The sequence below is a fragment of the Rhea americana genome, unplaced genomic scaffold, assembly GCF_003343005.1.
Source record: "Rhea americana isolate MKP2758 unplaced genomic scaffold, rheAme1 scaffold_79, whole genome shotgun sequence".
Taxonomy (NCBI): domain Eukaryota; kingdom Metazoa; phylum Chordata; class Aves; order Rheiformes; family Rheidae; genus Rhea; species Rhea americana.
In genome coordinates, this window is record NW_028186967.1 from 3,034,240 (window position 1) to 3,053,950 (window position 19,711).

The window sequence follows — 19,711 nt, forward strand, 5'->3', positions numbered from 1 at the left end:
TACGTATTCTCAGGAAGTGAATGAGAAAGCTTGATGCAGTTTTGTCCCRGGACCTCAGGGAAAAAGGCACCAGACCAAGCCAACATCAGCTGCATCAGCTCCTTTGCTCATATGTCAATCTCAAACTCAAGAAAACAGTTTAAGTTAAACCCACAGAAGAGAAGGTAGATGATTGTGAAAAGTTCGGCTGGCATCAGGCAAATGCAGTGGAAGACCTCACCCCCCTTCTGCACATGCAGCTGCCAGAAAGCTCTAGCTTCCCCTTGGCTGTGATCGCAGTTTTTCCATTGCAAATTCAGGTGCGTCAAGAACAGGGTATGACAGCCTCAAATAAATGGAATAYAAACAGAAGGGGCTCTTGCAGTGGTTGTGTTATTCATTTGCGTATTTAATGAAAAACTCCATTTGTTTAGTCATAGCTGCTGAAGAATGACAGACCGCCACAAAACTCGAGAACCACGGGCTGGATCGCCACGGAATACACTGGGTCTCCTCCGGAGCCTCTCCTAGCAGGACGCCGATTTGCAAGAAACACCGGTAAAGTCTGCACAAACAAAGTTTTTGTGTAGCAAAGAACTGCTATTTCAGGCTTTTTGGATATCGTAGTTTAAGCTGTTTTTCCAATATTAAGGTTTAAACTGTTACTTGGCAAAAGAATGACAAACAAAAACCAGCAAGAAATTATAGGGCAACAGATTCAAGGTGTGTTTTTTGTTTAAGTTAATGACAGGTATGTGGAAAGATAATAGTTATATTACATTTCAGCCCACTGCAAACAGTAAAAATACCAAAGGTCCCAAATTCAGTCTGAATAAGATATTACTAAAAACASCAGCCCTATCTTAACAGGCTAAGACACTGTATCTAGCAAAATTACCACCCAATTATTAAAGAAACAGCAGTATTACTAAGAACAGCTCACTAAATATACAGAACTACATTATCTAGGTATAATTTATTGCAAAACCAGGAAAAAAAGACAGCAAACTAGAAGTCTGTGTCTTTCACTTCAGATTTGTATCACTCGTTCAAGTTTCAGTCACTCACACACACGCGCGCGCACACACACACAGCCTGTACAGAGAAAGTTGCTAGCACATTTTAGTCTCACAAGAAACCTTAAAACATTTCAGTAAAAATTTAAAATGAGGTCTTTTACCACAAGAACTATAAAATCCCCCCCACCCCACCCCTCACTACAGTTGAATTCAAAGATCTGGATTCTAAAAAACATACATAAAAAAGGAAGTAATTTCAGCAGCACAAAGACTACCTTAAATGTAACAGAATAAATCTAAGAAGGGCTAATGCAACTGAAAAAAAAAGAAGAAATGAAGACCTGCATCATATACAAACAGTGTTTTAATTAACACTGTTGATAGAGCTCTAAACTTCTAGATGTAACAGAGCAATTGTTTGTTTCTAGATTAATTTTTAATTCTAAAGTTACAAAAAAAAAAAAAAGGTTGAGTAGTTGAGTTGCTAGTTTCATGAGAAAAAGTCCCTTTCAAAATTTCAATAAATACGTTGACATGTAAAGTCAGTTGAGGTTGTCATGCAAAACAAGTTACATAACCAAGACCAACTCAATCTTTATAATAAAGGCAACTTGCATTCAAAAATGAACTTTACCCTTGCAATTTTATTCAAAGGGTAAACATGAATTAACCCAGCTGTTTACCTGAATTACAAAAGTAACATGATTCAATATGAAAATAAGAAACTGTCTACAAATCTCTGACAGTAATAAATTGCAATATACAATGCATACAGGAGTTATACAGAGCAACAAACTCTTGTACAAAACAAAAATACTTTAATACCTTTAAAATCCAATTTTTTTAAAATCATTCATGAAAAAGATTTGAGTYAGAATTCACACCTCAATTAGTCAAGCTTCAGGTAGCTACATTACAGCTATTTAACACACAAAGAGATAAATCTCTTCACCAGTCATTAAAACTGTCTCTTCGTTAGAGTTCCACAGCTCTTCTGTCTCATGTTTCCAGACCCAAAGTTTTCTTCAAATCACGAGAACTGAATTTGTTGAACACCAGAGATCTAGAGAAAGAAAATGCAAGCTTACATTCAGATTAACCTTTTCTGAAATTGCATCGCAGTTAGCAGCCTTGAAATGTCACTGCCACAACAGCCAAAGAACTAAATATAATTAATATTCATATCTTTCACAAAAGGGCTGCTGAAATATGGTTTGAATTTTAGTAGCAAAAATGATGATGATAGGATACAGTACCTGTTGATAAGACGTTGTATAAACCATAACATTTTGCTGTTGGCCATCTGTAGTTATTAAGCCTGCTGGCAACTGGTTAGCTAAAAGACAGAACATTTTAAGAAAGTTAGAAAAGCACTGCAGGATACAAGGAGCCTTATTTGAAATGTTTATTAACATTAAATAACATCTGATCCACCCAGGGATGATGGAACAGTTCCTCACAGCACTATAGACCAAACTGCTAAAGTCATATTTGTTACTAAATGTTTCACGTAAACGAGTTTATTCCCATTCAAACTTYAGAAAAATCCAACTTTATTTTGCAACAAATAATCTAAAAGAAAGATTGCAACCTGTTTTTCACTGTAGATATTGGAGGTGAAACATACACAGCATTGCWCTGGGGGCTGGAGCAGAGTTTGCTTTTTTGGTGTTCTAGAACTTTACTGTCCTGACTGCAGGAATTTTTGTAATCTCCAACATCCAGTATTCTGAGAAACTTGAAGAATTCCAGGTTGATTTTGTTTAGGCATAACGTTAGTACTTAAGAATACATGCACATGAGGAACTCAGTGCCCAAGTTACACTTCTCTGAAAGAAGGTATGTCAGGGACTCTCCCTTGGGGAAGCACATGAAATGTGGCAGAGRTGAACATAGGCAGGCAACAACCCAAAAAACCCAAAACAAAASMAAAAAACTAACAACAAAACAAACACACATGCAGCACCAGAGACACAGGAAGCCAAAGACCTGACATTAGCCTGGATGACTTCAGCGTGCCCTTCAGGGTACTGTGCAAGAGCTCAGAATTTCATATAGGGAAGAAGAGGCCAATAAATGGAGTAAAAAGTACATCTGACATTTCAGAGACAAAACACCACGAGTGATGGTCTAAGATAAATCCTCAGTCACAGGTATATTGAGCTCTGTGGCATTTAGAGTAAATATGTTACAAGTGCTGCTTGGAAACAAAGCAGCAAAACTCTTAAGTAGTAAATTCAGCTGTTGCAGCACAATGTTCTCCACCTGGAGACAAACAACTTAAAAAAAAAAAGTATGGTTGTTACTATATATGAATAAGAGGCAAAACCCAGAAAAAAATCTCATAACACAATAAAATCCTAACAGCTTCAATTTGAAGGCTGATGTTTGCTTTTTTTTTTTTTTTTTTTTTTTTNTTTTTTTTTGCCTTCTTTGTAGTAACTTTCAACAAATAGAAGCTGCGTGGCAAGAGATATATTAAGACCATGGTCAGAAATGGCTCTGGCAGTTCTAAAATTTTACTGCCCTTCAACGTGAATGTCTGCTGCCCAGTAAAGTTCAAAACCAGGCCTATCACCTAGCTGTGGAAGGATGAAGAGCTAAGGCCTATGCAACTGTAGTGCAGCTATTACAGTACTACTGCAATAAGACCACTGCCCTGAACAGATCTGTAATTGTGCCTATGGAGAGAAACACCTGCAGCACCCAGCAGAATCAGTTATTTCACAGAAACAACTCCTTTTTCCTTTCCCTTCTGCTACTGCAATGTCTCTGTGTCCTGCCAGGTCTTAAAACTCTCTTCCAAAGTTGCTCTTTTCAAAGTGCAGCAAATTAAGGCTTGTTTCGCATAATGCGCTGAGGCTCCAAGGCCTAGGATATTTGAAAAAAGCGAGTAGCAGTGTATCTTCAGCCTTCTGCCACTTAACGGGGAGTGTATCAAATCTGGGAAGAGGACAGAGGAACCACAGACAGAAGGAGATACCCTTCTTCTAGTTTGCAGTTTCTGGTGGATATTGTACTTGGGTTAAATGAAGCATGAGCTTCCCAGAAGCAGAGAAACTTCTAGGGAATTTGTCTCTTTGCCCATTTGAAACAAGGCACGGGACAAAGACACAGTCAAAAGTTTCCAACTATTTTCTCCCTTCAGCTCTTGAGCTGCAATTTAAAAGCCTGAACAGTAGATCAGAAGATGATACACAGAACAAAGCTTTTAGAAAAATACCTATATATTGATAGGAAACCTTCCAAGCTGGCCAGCCTTCCAATAGTTCAAGCCCAGAAACCATTAGCTATATACCCAAGGCAAATAAACTGGGCTTATAGCTGTGTTAGTGCCCTACTGCTTCTGAACCAGTAAAGCTACTAGATGTAAGTTGAGTACTGATAGAAGTGTACTAGTTATATTTCCTAATCTTCAATTTTAAAATTAAAAGAAAATGTAATACTGAAAAAATAAAGCTTTGTACAAGCCCCTGCAATATCTGGGTTTGGATTCTTAATTCCCAAAGCTTTTCTAAGCTTATCTTTCAGGCTAGGAAAGACTAAGAGTTTGTATTATGTTTTGTACAGCCAAAGTCATCAATATGGGGAGCAAAGTGTGTTTCAGGACCTGAGTAGGTTGTTTTAGCCCTCASGTTTCAAATTTTTGCTAGTTCAGTAGTTTACCAATGATTTTAAAACAGAAGATTTATTGAATACTTGGAAAAAAAATTAATTGAAGGCTATGACAATAGCTATATCTCCTAATTCTTCTTGTACCAGGTTCAAGATTATTAGTCCTTAGAATTTACAYATAGTCTTTGCCCTGGGTTTTTAAGAATCCAGCATCAACAAAATTAGAGCCATACCGAAGACCCCACAAAGATCAGGTCTTATTTCACAGTTTAACAAACAAACAACCTTCCCCCACCACCAAAAACACACCACCAAAAACCCCTGTAGTGAAGTTTCAAGTCATCAAGTTGAATTTATTTTGTCTTCCCTGACAATCTTGCAAGAAGAGCAAATGTGTAGCCACYAAAAAAAAATTTTGCACTTTTCATTATAATCTTTATTTAACTCTAGAGAAAAAACACTAGCACTAATTTATGCGTCTAAAATTCTTCCACAGTTAACATTAACTGTTACTAGAATATACCACCAATGTCACCATTTACCACTATGCTAGTTCATTCTCACTGTAAATTCTACCAACTGTGGAGGGTTTAATCACAGCACAGATTATGCTCTAAACATCTCAAATGCAAGTCTCACTGGATCATGTGCGTCACCCAGATGGTCAGTCTAGAATGTGTTCCTCAGAGAAGAATTCTTATGTCTAGAGGAAGTGTTCTTTCTAGAAGAAATGTAATAGTAATAAAATCATTTGAAAAGCATTACTTACTAAATGCTTCCTCTGTGAGCTCCTCACTTAGACCATCTCCAGTTGTAACTGTTCCTCCAATTCCCTTCTCTCCTTTCATTGCCTGGAGAAAATAAAATAAAAAGTGTCCTTATTAGAGTACAGTCGCTTGAAATTGTTTTGGAAAACCTCTAGTGAATGTTCAGAACTTGCAGAAGAGTGACTTTGCTGCCCTAGAAATTCTCARTTAAAGATTTGTAAAATCAAAACAAAGCAAAAAACTATCATTTCAAGGATGTGCACAGTATATAAGTATGTAAATAGCCAAATTCCAATATAGCCATATTCCTCAGAAACAAAAACTCTGCAAACTAAGATTGTGTGCTTCTATGAAAGGCTTTCAGGTTATGCAGAAAGTCAGAGATCTGTAGTAAACGAGAAGGAACAGTCAAGAGTGTTTACAAGAAATTACAGAATCTCAGAACGCCTGATAATGTGCAACATTTGCTTACGAACCATATGCAAGTGTCACCATCATACAAATAAGAGTTGACATTTAAAACCAAGATATTGGATTTCTCTCCCCGCAGCAACCACTATGGCCAGAAAGAATATCAGCAGAGAAAGCCAAGGCTTCCAGTCATCTCAGCACACTTTCACAGCTATGAAGCTTTATGTTTTATGCTTTTAAGTAAGAACACCTAGGAAAATAGTATAGCTATGAAGAGCGTCCTCTGCAACTGTTTGATTAAGAATAAATACATAAGCTACAGAATGGAAATGTTTCACTACATACAGTACCCTGTAGACAGAACTAGCTGGAACGGAGGTTTAAAACTTATGTGTAAAACAATCCAATCCAAGCATTAAAAAGCAGACCCACTACTCTGCTACTACAACATGCACATCTGCAAAAAATTTTACATTTCAGAATGAAAGTAAAATAGATCCACTTCAGACTTTTCCAGRGAGGTACTGGAACAGGTTTGGCAGCACTTGCAATTTTAATTAAAGCACACAYAGCACTTCGACAGCATACACAACTGCTAGACTGAAGTGAAAAAAGACTGTACATTGTAGTGATTCAAACTTTTAAACTTCCATCTCCTTTTTATTCAGTTAAACACCCTMTAATGCTCCGTTACAGCAAACGACCATTTAGGGGAAAGGAAGCTTCAYGTGCTATCAAGCAAATTAAACATCGCTACCAAGTCTGACCCTATTAATTGAAAATGATGGTTTACAGAATAAAGACAGTCCAAAGAACACCTCTTTCTACAGCAGTACCCAGCTTCACTCATGCCAATAAAACCACGCAGTCATACAKACAGTGTGATCCACTTAAAAATACAGTATTTGTTTGAGATTCTTTTTGCAGGATTGTATTAACCCTGAACAATTTCTCCATTCACAGTTGTGTGGAAGAGAGGTCACTGGATAGAACTGCCTTGGTCAAATTTCCTTTGCCAAATCTGGTATTTTGAAATAACAGAGTATCCAAGTAAAGAGGAAAGAATGCATAAACCTAGATAGGAGGGAAAAAAAAAAGAAAAAAAAGAAAAAAAAGAACAAAAAACCCCAAACAGAAGCAAGTTCTATTTTAAAAAGTTTAGGCTGCTCTAAAAAGTAAGTCACCTTCTGATAGAGCAGAAGTAAAGAAAACTGCTTGTATTACATACCTAGCTTGTCCTAGATATCAAAAGCAAACTAACAGACAGGCTAAAACCCAGATAAATAAACCATAGTAGCAGATAGCTCCTTATGTCACAATAATGGTTCACATGGAAAGCTTTTACTCTTGCAGATCTGAAGCCTAGCACAATAGTAGGCATTATGCTAGATCCTCAAAAGGATGCAGTTTAGCAGAGTTTTATTAATTGTACCCAAAGACTGAATTAAGTATTCATAATTGGCACCTTTAAAGAATAGTATGATTTACTACAAGCAACACATTAGAAAAGTTACTCAGCTGAAAGCTTTAACTACTTTGAAATAGCAAGTCTAATCAAAATGCTTACTCACTCTATTTTCCAGTTATAATGGCAGGGAGCTAAGAATAAACACAATCCGGTTAAATCAACAAGGAAATACACTTTACCAACCTCTCTGAATTTTTGGAGGTACAACTTCAAAGGTTCAACATAGCTATCAAATCCCAGGGTAGACATGGCAAAGAGAATATCCTCTCCATTGATGGTCTTTCTTTTCTCTTGGTGACACCTCTCACTTGCTTCTGACGTTATAAAGCTGATAAATTCACTTACACACTCTTGTACGCATTCCTTTGCATCCTTAGCAATCTGATAAGGAAAAAGTATTACCAAAGTATTATCAAGATCATCTTTAGAAGGAAAGCGATCAACTCTCAAAGACCTCACCTGAAGTACAGATCAACTAACAGTTCCTGGAATTTAGTGTTAGTTGCATGCCCTCAACTCTCCTGGCCCTTAAGTGAACTGCCTTAAGTTCTACTGCAGCTGCAGATTCCTGAAATATCACCTTAAAGTATGCCAGCATGTACCAGATCCTCTGACATCAGCCCCAGAAAAATACATAGACAGTAAAGGGAACATCCCCAAACCTGATAATACTACCCATTTAGGCAGTACCTGTATTTGAGGGAACYACTGGATGTCATCACTGCTCTATGTGAGCACAGCTGCAACACAATTTTAAAAATTTTACTATTTGATTATTTTAAATTTTACTATTTCAGGCAGCACAGCTAACTGCCAAGATCTCCTGAACTCTTAACTGTATTCTGCACTAGCTTCTATGCATAGATGCAGCACAGGACTGTGTCTGGATTTGCTTACCTATGTCTTCTCCTTAATCCTGTTCATTGCAATGTCATAGCCCACTTTCATTTTCCTTTTAATACAACCAGTGCAGTGCATTCCCCCAGGTTGGGCAATGACAGATATTTTTATCCTGACTGGATTTCAGGGACTAAAACATACGCCTAGCTGTAAGCCTCTCTAACACTTCAATATGCTGGTATAATTCAAACGAATAAACATATATCCCAGGCAAGAATGAAATAAGTAAATTTGATTATGGTTTTCAGTTGGACAGGAGTAATTTACCTGACTTAAAATAACACCAAGTGTTGCTCATGATTATTTRGGGAGTTAACAGGAGCCAACTGAAGGGTTAAAATGATTAAGTTTCTTATTCTTGAAATGAGAACACATTTGTATTTTAAAAAAGGCAGAAACAGTATCTTCACTAGTTCTGATATTTTCAGACTCATATGGCCAGATTTTCAGAAGTACTCATCAGCCAACAGCTTCCCTTTCAGTTTTTCACAAAAACCTCCCAGATTTTTAAGATAGCTTGGCATCCCAAATGCTAAATTCTTGAGAAAAAAAACTCATCTTAATTGCTAAGAATTTATGACAATATGGACTAGCAAAGAGATTTTTGCAGCAAAAAGATATAAATTTAACACCCAGAAAACCCTGAACACTATCAAAGTACAAGCAGATGCAAGTAAGATATCTCTTGCTTCTATTTAGAGGGATCTATAAAAAATAATATCAGCTTTACTTAGATGAAAAGTTCACGAGGCAAGAAGTAATATTGGAATACAACAGAGAAACAGCAAGTACTATCTGAATACTCTACAACATTTTGATCTTAGCAATAGCCCTGCAAAAGTTTAAGATAAACAGATAGAATGTTAAAATGCTTATACAGTTATCAGATCAGCAGAATTGATTACAATGTCTGCTCCTAGAAATAAGAGGTAAAAGAATTCCTTCAATATCTGGCCTTAACAGCTACATTGTGTAGGGTAGGCTTCTTAGTCATCTTGGCATTTGGATATGCAAAGACTCAGGCAATGGAAAACTAACTGTGCCCTTTCCTTGAGATTGAGGAATTGATTTTGATTTCATCCAAAATGATTCACTTACTCCAGCTTCTAAACACTTCAACAAGAGTAGAAGATTAAACTTCACAGTAAAGAATTGCATGGAAAATATTCTTACTGATAGGGGATTGTCACCAAGTCTGACTTGCTGTACAACTTCAGAGAACACGTCTTCCAGAAACAATGTTCCTGAAAGCCCTATGAAGGGCATAGTTGTGGATACTGGAATTATGGAAGTTATCAAAAGCTTTCAGAAGCCTGACAAAAAGGGACTTGATCTCAAGCACCTTCTGCTTAGATTCTTTTTTATTTGAAAGGCTTTCCCCCAATAAATCAAGATAATTTGGAAAAAGCTGTTGTTCTACTAGCTCAAATTCACTTAGAGGAATGAATGAAACTTATTAATATACTTTCTTTAGCAGATATTACCTTTCCTGTCTGGGGTATGGCATTTTTCATTATCCTTGCCACATTTGCAATTGGAAGATATATATCTTGTTCTCTAAAACTCTCTTTTGAGCCATTTGTATCTTCATGATCATTCATGCTGTCCTCTGTGTCTAATGAAAATAAGAAAAGTTAGTAGAAATTGTATGTGATAGACAACTGGCCACAATTAAATCAAGTTTAAAATCTTACACTGAAGGATTAGAACTTTTGAGAGACCAAAATATTGTAGAAATAGAAATAAAAAAACAGATATAACACTAGGGTACCTAAGAGGGTGTTTTATATCATCTTTATCATATTATGTACATAAATAAATGTAGTTGCTGACTGGATTTATAAATGCTATTATAAACATTTCTCTTCCAACACAACATCATTATTAATATGTCAAAATAAAACTTCTTTCCTAGAACATAAAAAAAAATATTTTTTTGCAGGGGTTCAGTGTCAACATTGAAAAATCCAAACCTTATCTTCAAACTGCATGAGAAATGTTTTATACAGTGAGGTATTATGAACACAAACAACTACAAATTCCTGGCTTTACAGAAGACAGCAAAGAACTACACTTTAAGTGGAAGGAAATCATATATAAGAGAAATAGTAGTATTTATCATGTTTCTTACCATCATGAGGCTGTATCACATAGTGACTGCTGCCAATGTAATCTCCAGCAATTCCTAACTGAGAAGCATCTGTCGTAGAGCTATCACCATCCATCTATAACCAGAAGAAGCAAATCTTTTAGATACCTGGGGTTTTTTATACCTTAAGTGCATCCATTGCTGAAAAACAGCACTTTAATTAACTTTGAAATATGAGACCGATTTATATAAAGTATAAGCAAGCATCTTGCCATTTGAGAACAGTATATTCTCTTTCATGGTTACTGAACTTTAATTGTTTTGACTTCAATCAGTCCTTCAGATTTAACATACTATGAAACAATTCCTGCAATGTACTTCTTTCATAAGAAAAATGCTAAATTAAAGGAACAATCATCATCTCAAGGAAGAATAGTTTACTGCATTTCATTAACACAAAGGTTAACACTTCCCATAAATTTTCTTTATGGAACAATCTAGAGCCCATTCCCAGATCACACATCAGGGTCAAACATTTCAGCTTTATGATTAAAAAGCAAAATCATAGTCACTCATACACTAAATTGCAAGATCATGCTAAAAATGTGACGTGATTAAAAGCAGTTACCCCCTTCATCTTGGAAAGTAACTGTGATAAATAGATTTCCATTCTTTTTCTCAGCAGAAATTTCTAAGGTGACTTAAGACTATTCTTATATGACTATGAATTGCTTCTGACATCACTCTCCGAGCCTAGGACCAACTACACTTCATCTGTGAGTCTGAGCTCAGTTGAATCTTCAAAATATATAGTCTGGGTTAAACTACCTGTTAGTTGCCTTTGAAAGTGAAAGCAGTGAAACTATTTTGTGGACCTCCCCCCAAATTCACCTGGAGGCACAGGCCACGCACAGAAATGTCCGATTCATGCAGCGCACACCCATGTACATCCACACACACACATCCACATACACACAGCAACCTTGTGTCATTCCCACCACAGTCTGATCAGAACAAGTCATGGCATTCGTTTTTCTGAACCTCCTTCTAAAGTCAATCCCAGCCCAAAGCCCACTGAGCGTCTTACCTACACAAAGTGCATCCTTCACTCACCATCACCCTCCAATCACACCACTTTTGCCAAGCCGGCTGACAAAACTTTTCCTAGCCAAACCTCAGCACCAGCTCTGCATCCTCACCCTCCTCGAGGCACCAGTCACTCCCAGGGGTCTTTAAAGTCGTGTTTTCCTTTGCCTTCCATGCCTCCATCCTGCCTCGCTTCTCCTACCGCTTCCCTAGGCATCCTTCATTGCACCTCTTGCAATACGTGGCAGCTCAAGAGAAGTCTTCTCCTTGTAGCTTTAAAGACTGGTTCACAGTTAAATAGGTAATTTAAGTACTGGTAGAAAGAGGGAGGCCAGAAGAGCCAGCGTTTCCCCGCTGGCTGATGACCCCATCCCAAAAAACCCCAGGAACCTTCTAGGAGGCACCACTTTCTGGCCCCAGGAGCCCTGAGAGAGGCCTGCCCATCCTATCCTCCCCCGTTCAATTATCAACGATTTTGGTAGTCATTCATCAGTAAGTCTCAATCATCTTTCTTACTTCACAAATAAATAAGACCACAGGTCCCAGGTTTTTCACAGCACTGCACCAAACTACAGTCATGACCTAGAGGCTCTTCTGCAATCTGTTTTACAATTTGAAAATGCTAAGCACACTGCGCTTCCTGTTTCTGTGAAGGCCAAAATATTTATTTCCCTTAAAAGTTCATACCTGTTTAGTATGGCTTTCCCACAAGCAAACAGCAATTTAATACACCCATATTTTATCACCGTATAGGTACACATGCATTTCTGCAACTGCAGACACTAGCCCATGTTAGCCGTTACTGTATCACACTTGGCCTTTTTACRGGCATAATGAATTCTTATAACCATGATAATCAGTTGCTCAGCACAAAGCTTACAAAATCACGGCAAACAGCTCCACTTCGAAAAGGGTTACCTTAGCAGTGCCAAATATGAATTTGTATTCGACTCTGCAACTTTTTTAAACTTCTGAACAATCCTGGCATTTTTTCCATTTGCAGATGCCTTGAAAATTAGTATATTAAAAATAAAACTTTGTAGAACATGTAACTCCCATGTGTCACAATTATCAGCTTTCTTTTTAAAATATAAGATTGTATGTTTGCAGTCATGTGCTTTAATATTGCTGCTTTTGGAGAATGGAATTAATGCAGAAACTACAGTGACAGGGACTCTTAGCATACTCAGAACTCTTTCAATGTTGGCTCCAACATCCAAAGATTTTTTTGAACCCATTTAAATGAACAGCACCAGATTCACCTTTATTCCAACTTTTCCTGGCTATGTTTAACATCAAACAATTTATCAACATTCTGTTGTTTACTTCTTTGCTTGAAAATTAGCTCCTCTGTTCCCATTCTACACTTCATTTAGTTCTACCTTCTCCTGACCTGCACTTCCCACCCCTCCCTCCTCCTCCAGCGGTTGTTTCCAGCCAGAGTGGTTGGCCTTACTGTCAAAATAGTGAGATTATATGCGATGATATGTAAAACCTGATTGAACAACTCCAACCTACCCCAGCTGTCTAGATACCTCAGGTGTCTTTGGAGGAGGCAGCAGTAGCAACTTGTGGTCCAAAAGATAGAGGTGAACAGGAAAGAGTACAAATACTCTGACAGATCATTGCTAATTTTGTCAAGTCAGTTTGGCTATATGGATTTGGGGGGAAGTTTTGTTGGTTTGCCTTTTTTCTGAACTGTAGCGTGGTCATTCTCAATGCAACTTCACTTGATTCCAGACCAGGAAGAGGCARAGGGAAAGAAAGGCAATCTTGTGCTATATTTACACCTGTCCGGAAACATGAGTAATTTAACCTCTAACTTGACCTTTGTCTGTGGCTAGAAGTACTATGTTTTGCTTGCAAACCTTTAAGCAACATCCAGGACTACACTTGGCCACAGATGCACCAGGAGCCTGAATACTGTTCACAGTCAGGACACTATTACAACAGCTGGATGTAGCCTTGGGTGCTGTTCAACAGAAAAACCTCTTCGACCTTTTCTTCACTGTACAGAGTATTACACACATGCATACATTGCTTCTTTGAAAGGACTTCTGATCCTTTTTCAGAGGCTTTTGTAAAATGATTTCACTTCTTACATAGCAGCTTTAGCCAAAGGAAGGATAGTGTTTTAAGTGTTTGCTTCCCATGTGCCAACCTTCATGCAAATTGCCTTTGTCTGCATTTTCCAAACTCCTTGTGGAGGTTTAACTTTGCTTTTCAATTTTCCAAAGGGTCTGCAGTCTGCTTACCCAGCTTGCTGTAATCATAACTATGATGGCAGCACTGCATGAATATCACAGTCCTGTAGGTCAAGAACACCCAAATTACCAGATATCAGTATTACCACAGTTTAAGACACCAGGTTTTGTCTTCTCCTCCACACTGCTTAGTTCCATCGGCCTCTGCTTGCCTCGAAGTTAGAAGGACAGCAGCTCCATCACCTCTCTCTGCTCCAGCAGGAGGGACAGTGAGGACTGTAGTATCCTGGCCTAGCCTTGGCCAGTGATAACTCTTCTCCTGGTGGAGCCAGCTGTAGGGGGAACGGAAGGAAGTTGTTCTGTAGGGGTAGGAAATCCCAGCACAGGCTCCACAATGGAATGAAACTCAAGGACACACAGGGGACTGCACAGAGAAACAGCAAAGAAGGGGGAAAGAGAACTCTGCCCCTTATCTCCAACCCACCCACTCATCTAAAGGATTTAACTATAACTGCAGGGATCACAAAAGGTTCAAGTGACACTCATCACTAAAATAGTTGTTATCGATCTTTTCCTTCCACAGTTTGAGGCAATTACATTCTGCAGCTTGGTAAATTCCAACAGCTACCTCTAAAAATCAAGCCTTTTCTTTGCAGTCCTGTTCTCAGTTTTGGCTCTCTGATCCATGCAAGAATTCAATTTGGGATTAGGGACTCCACAAACTTCTTCAAGCGTTAAGTGCATTCAGCCACAGACCTATTATAAATGCCTTGAGGTTTTGAGGTCCCCTCCCCTTTTTTTTGGTCTTCTATGAAACATATCCTCTGCAGCATTTCCTTCTTTCAGGATTGCAATATTCTTCAAATTTCTGCAGTGATGTGATAAGTCACCCATGCTGCAGATTACTCAATCTTAATCTTTATTATCAAATCCCAGGATATTAGGAAATATTAGGAAACAAATAGCCACCTTTGGCTCCATCTGCCTGTTCATTAAGCCCACTCGTCTTCAAAAGACAATTCTTGTCTGAATCTCTTCTAAATGTCTACTGCATCTCTATAGAGTTCTTAGCTTTGTTAGATTAACACATCCTCCAAGTACCATCTTTGTTTTTATTCTTCTTTTCTGCAAGCTCATTTCCATTTCTACCTATGTGTTATCTGACCATCAGTGACACTGAGGGAAAGCTTATCAATATGAGGAGTTTAAACCAGCAACGAGGTTAACAAAATCTAATAAAGTTAGTGAAAGGGCTTGCAAAAGAGACAGGTATATCTGTCTCAGATAAAGAGACTAGACACCAACAGCCTAACATCAGCTGAAGTTACTTCTGTGGGTATCACTTTAAGAAAGACTTTTTAGCTGCCAGGATGACCTTGGGAAAGCAGATTAGAGACAGCATAACTCCCTTCTACATACCACCTAACGCTTAGCATAACCAGATCCTAAACTGGGATCACAGGATAATTCAGGCAGGAAGAAACCGCCAGAGGTCTGTAGTCCAATCTCCTGCTCCAAGCAGGGTCAGCTCTGATATCAGACCAGGTTATTCAGGGCTTTATCCAAGCCGGTCTTTAAAACCTCATGCTCAACCTTGCCAGGAGCCTGTTCCCCTTCTTGACAGTCCTCACGGGGGGGGAGGGGGGAAGGGGGAAGAAGGGAATGGCATTTCTAAACATTACTTCAACCTGAATAAGTTTCATGGAAGCATATCAGTCAGATTATTTTCAACTGCTATTTAATTCAAATTTAGATACAAGTATTTGAAAGTAGTAGCTTCACTTAATACACCATCTTGTCACTCCACTAGTATTTTTTGAGCCCTGTGGATGACAAATGCGACCTTGTCTAAAAATGCAGCCACTGCTATCTTAATTATCTCAAATAACAGTTGCATGCTCAGGTATTATATGTTTTAAGTATCTGAAATTTAAACTATGAACACAACCATTTAAACCGCTACATATTTGATAGTGAGTATCAACCCAGCACAATGCCCATAATACATACAACACAGTCCAATGTTGAGAAAACACTACTGTAAATACACTCTTGCTAATTAACTTCCTTTTTTTTTAAACCTTCAGTCCTACTTAAGTTATTCTAAAAATGCAACAGTACAATGTAGCATAGAAACAATATTCAACCTACAGTAACTGAAGTTACTGGAAAACTGGAAAGACAACAGTCCCTCTAAGACTGGTACTTTTCATAGCAAAAAAGCAACTTACTTGGAAGGAAGCAGATGCTAAATTTTGTAAACATAAATTCTGGAAGATCTAATCCTCACAGGTCCAGGAGGCTAAGTGTTCTGCTCAGAGCTTATGTCCGTTCCCAGAGCTATTACAACTGTACTTTCAATAAAAAGATAACTATTTCAAGATCACATATCCTATTTGCATGGGAGTTTCAGCAACCAGATGTTACAAATGTCTTTTATACAAGACTATCTCCTGCATCTCTGTGGCTACTGAATCCCATGGCGGGGGGGATGGGTTCCAATGCACTGATTTAGTAGTATGTTCTATGCAAATTTGAAAAACAAACAAGCAAGCAAACAAAAAACACCCCCCAAAAAATCCATCATGCAAGTTGCTAACTTCAGCCTGTTCGGGAAAACAYTAAAACACCTCCATATATATACACACACATACTGACTGAACCAAGACTAAAAACTAAGCAAATAAGCAGTGACAACATGTCAGTCTGAAGTGACCATGCCATCATCTGATTTTATCAGTGATGGGGGAGAGAAAGCAAAAAGCACAGGACACTGATCTAAATATTCAGTGATACATTGCAAAAACCATTTGACTACAAAGCAGCAGCACGAAGGCATGGGTTGGCTGGGGGGGGTTATTTTGTGTTTTTAAACTCTGGTAGAGAAGAACATTACTAGGAAGACTCAAATTAACAGATCCAGCAAGAGTAACCAGAGTAATACGTTAAGAGGGAAACATTTCAGAGGAAGGCACTGAAGAAAACTCAATGATAAGTGGCAAGTGAATGTACATACAGCTTAACACTGCCATCTGGTAGAAATTTTTTCTGGGGGTTGCTCAAAAAAAAAGAAAAATCTCTTGTCAGCTGCCCACAACTGAGACTGTTCCTAGAATATATCTATGCCGGGCTAAGAAAACCTCAGCATCACTAAAATCAAACAGGATGCAAGAGCTACTGAAGAGTTCTCCTTAACAGAAGAGTATCTGGGGCTCAGCTAAATCGTAACTAAGGAAGAGTACAAGCCCAGAAGAGTTAACACTGAGGAAAGGACTTAAACACAGATCAGTAAAAAGGGCAGTATTAGAGCAAAAGATTTTTGCCTGCAAAACAGGGAAATTACCCTGAGTATGTGCCTAGAATACACAAACAGATGCTGCATAGCCTTTCTCCATCTCAAGCTCCTCTATTCCCTCATGTTCAGTGTTTTTGCCAACAGCAGTGTAACATTAGCAAAAGCAAACTGATGTTAAAAGCACCCGACAGCTTCACCAACACTAGTCAGCATCTAGCCTGTACCATGTTTCTGGACCAGAGGAAGGAAACCCTTCCCTTACAAAACCCACACAGGGCCTCATCAGCCTTCCACCTTGCCTCCCTCTCTGTCCCCTCCTCCTATCCCCATACGCTGATATTATCAGCAATAATGCCAAAAATTATGTGGCTCATTTCACAAGCCCTAGCGTCACAGGCCATGAGTTGCCTCCACTCTCCTCCCAGYGCAGCTCCACCCCTACTGAAGTAACAGCCAACTCCTTACTATGCTAAATAACTGTTCACAAGTAGGATTAGTTGCAATGAGGATGGATTAACAAGGTATACATTTTACCTCAAGTATGAGTGAATTAGTACAACAGTGACAACAGGGCAAGCAGGAGGAACTGTCTTGCTTTCCATCATCTCTCTTTTTCGGCAGTAGAAGAGATAAAGTAGAGAAAAACTAAGGAATTCAGGCAGAATAAATGCTTTTGCAGAAGCTGACACAAAGCAGCAGTGCTGAAGAGACAGCACCAGCAGCTCTTTCCTGCTGCAAGAACACTGACTACAAGGGCCATATTATTTCCTACATTCAGGTTTTCATATTGTCCTAGATAACTTTTTTTTTTTTGTCACCGAAGATAGTTTATTAAAACAGAGCCTGGATTTTTTCTTTATAAAATTACTATGTTTGCAGACAGCTTATGTCTTCCTTTCATTGTGGTAGTACCTCAAGCACGTCCAGAACCATTTACTGATCTTAGGTAATAAGGCAAGTAAGAGTTTTTAAAAGGCTAGTTCAGGACAGGCCAATATTTTCAGTCAGAATTATCAAGATTGCTGACACATCATTTTATTCTAACAGTACTGTCTATACATGTTGTTTAGTGTGTATATACAGGGAAGTTTTTGTGCTTCTATAAACAGTCTGACATTAAAATGTCAACTTTTAAATAGCATGATTATAGAAAGCAATACTACTGAATAATCCTGAAAAGAGAAAGTCAATCTTTTTCTAAAGCAAAACTTGAAGTTAAGTCACATTGCAGACTTGCATTTTAAAAACACTAAAGGAAAAGCCTTGAGAGCTTTACCTKTTTAAAATCTTGACAAAGCCAGATGAAATTTCAAAGTAGTTTCATATTTCATGTTTCCTGTCTTCATAGTATCTTGAAAAGTCTTTACTTCTCAAATTCTGTATGCTGCCTACCTTTATGTATTTATTACTAGGAGTGAGAGGTTATTAAACTTTGAACTGCTGTAATTGCCAAATATTTAAGTCTAAAGAGCAATATCCAGTATTCTTAACTTCTTTTAAACAGAATTTCATAGTTGCAAACGCTAGCAGCCAAGACTATACATAACCATCTGATCTATGCAGGGCATAAGCAACTCAGGCAGACTCCACAGATAATGATTCAGGTGAAATCATTTTGAATCTCTGAGAATTAGAGATGGATCTTCCTTGAACATTGTAACTGTCAAGCTATAGGCCACATATTAGGGAGAGGGGAGGCAAAGCAATCACTAAGCTTATTGTTCAGGAACACCATGCTAAAGATTACGCATAAACATCATTCCTGCAAGCCAATTAAAGCCAGACTGCAAACAGTGCCCAAAGCATCTCCTTCCATCTTGTCTCTCTCTCTCTCTTTTTTTTTTGGCGCTACTGCTTTGCCTGAGTTTCTTCTGAGACACCAGGAAGATTATTTTCTGTAACTGCCAAAAACTTCCATCCAACTCAAACAAACAAGTTCCTGCCACTCTGCCACCTCCCATCAGTGAGGCAGACAAAAATTACGCCATATAGGAGAGCCTACTGAAGAGCTGAAATCCAGATTTCCAGCTCCCCAACCTAGAAATGTTCAGGTTGCTGTTGACAGCTACTGTGTTCTCCCCAAACCAATCCAAAGCTGCTAAGTAGTTTTTACAGGACAGTTATTCACAGCACAAAATCTTACCCATTAAGCCTCAAAAACTGGCAAAGCCAAAAGTTGACTTTTGTTGTTGTTGTTGCTGTATTATACTTTCAGAAGGATCTATAATGTACAATTCCTTAATGTTGCATTTCTTAAAAGCTGCAGAAGAGCTACCAGAAACCCATTATTTTCCCCTCCAGCAYGGCTGCCTACTAATACCCTACAGGGTCTTCTCTCTTGAGGATCAGCCACTGCGCKACCTCAGTTACGCTGCAGCAGCTGGCACACTGAAGCATGCCCAAAAAACAAGGCGACTCGGTTCACTTACCCAACCCAGAACGGTTTGGCAGATATTAAGAAGTTCCCAGATCGCTCCTACGTGTCGTTAGCGTTACTGGTTAACCTSTCTATGGCGCTTTGTTTTCCCAGCCTAACAAGCTCATCGATTACACACTTCCTGATTTTTTTTTCTTTTGTGTGCCCTTCAACGATGCAAACCCCGCTCAGGTCAGGGGCCCGCAGGAATCTTCCTACTCAACCCGACAACCTCGAGGCGCTTCCAAGCACKCCGAAGCGCCTTCCTTGCGCCTGCAGCTGCCCTACCCGACTGCTGTCATTCACCGAGTTTCCCCGAAATCGAGCAAGGACGAGGCTCTCTCGGTCTTTTGGCAACTTTTATTGTCGAGCACCTGGCGCGGCAGCAGCCGCCACCGCGGCCGCGGCGGGGCCGCCCGAGGCCGCACACGTGCCGCCTGCCCCCCGCACCCGGGGGCTCCC

General features: G+C 38.8%; 1 protein-coding gene across 5 annotated transcripts in view; it reads right to left on the minus strand.

The window, feature by feature from the left end:
* Nucleotides 1–367: 367 nt before the first annotated feature.
* The window catches only part of NFYB (nuclear transcription factor Y subunit beta), a 20,073-nt gene continuing 729 nt past the window's right edge, over nt 368–19,711 (minus strand). For 2 of the 5 annotated variants that reach the window (XM_085322651.1, XM_085322656.1), the window contains exons 2-7: nt 10,291–10,384; nt 9,644–9,774; nt 7,443–7,640; nt 5,383–5,464; nt 2,255–2,334; nt 368–2,061 (exon numbers count right to left, since the gene is read on the minus strand). In XM_085322651.1, coding sequence (XP_085178777.1) covers nt 2,029–2,061; nt 2,255–2,334; nt 5,383–5,464; nt 7,443–7,640; nt 9,644–9,774; nt 10,291–10,384 — 618 coding nt within the window. In that variant the 3' untranslated portion in view covers nt 368–2,028. Of the gene's footprint in view, nt 2,062–2,254; nt 2,335–5,382; nt 5,465–7,442; nt 7,641–9,643; nt 9,775–10,290; nt 10,385–11,447; nt 11,617–13,684; nt 13,871–19,711 lie in introns of all 5 variants that reach the window. The other 3 variants (XM_085322654.1, XM_085322655.1, XM_085322653.1) reach the window with 3 other exon arrangements.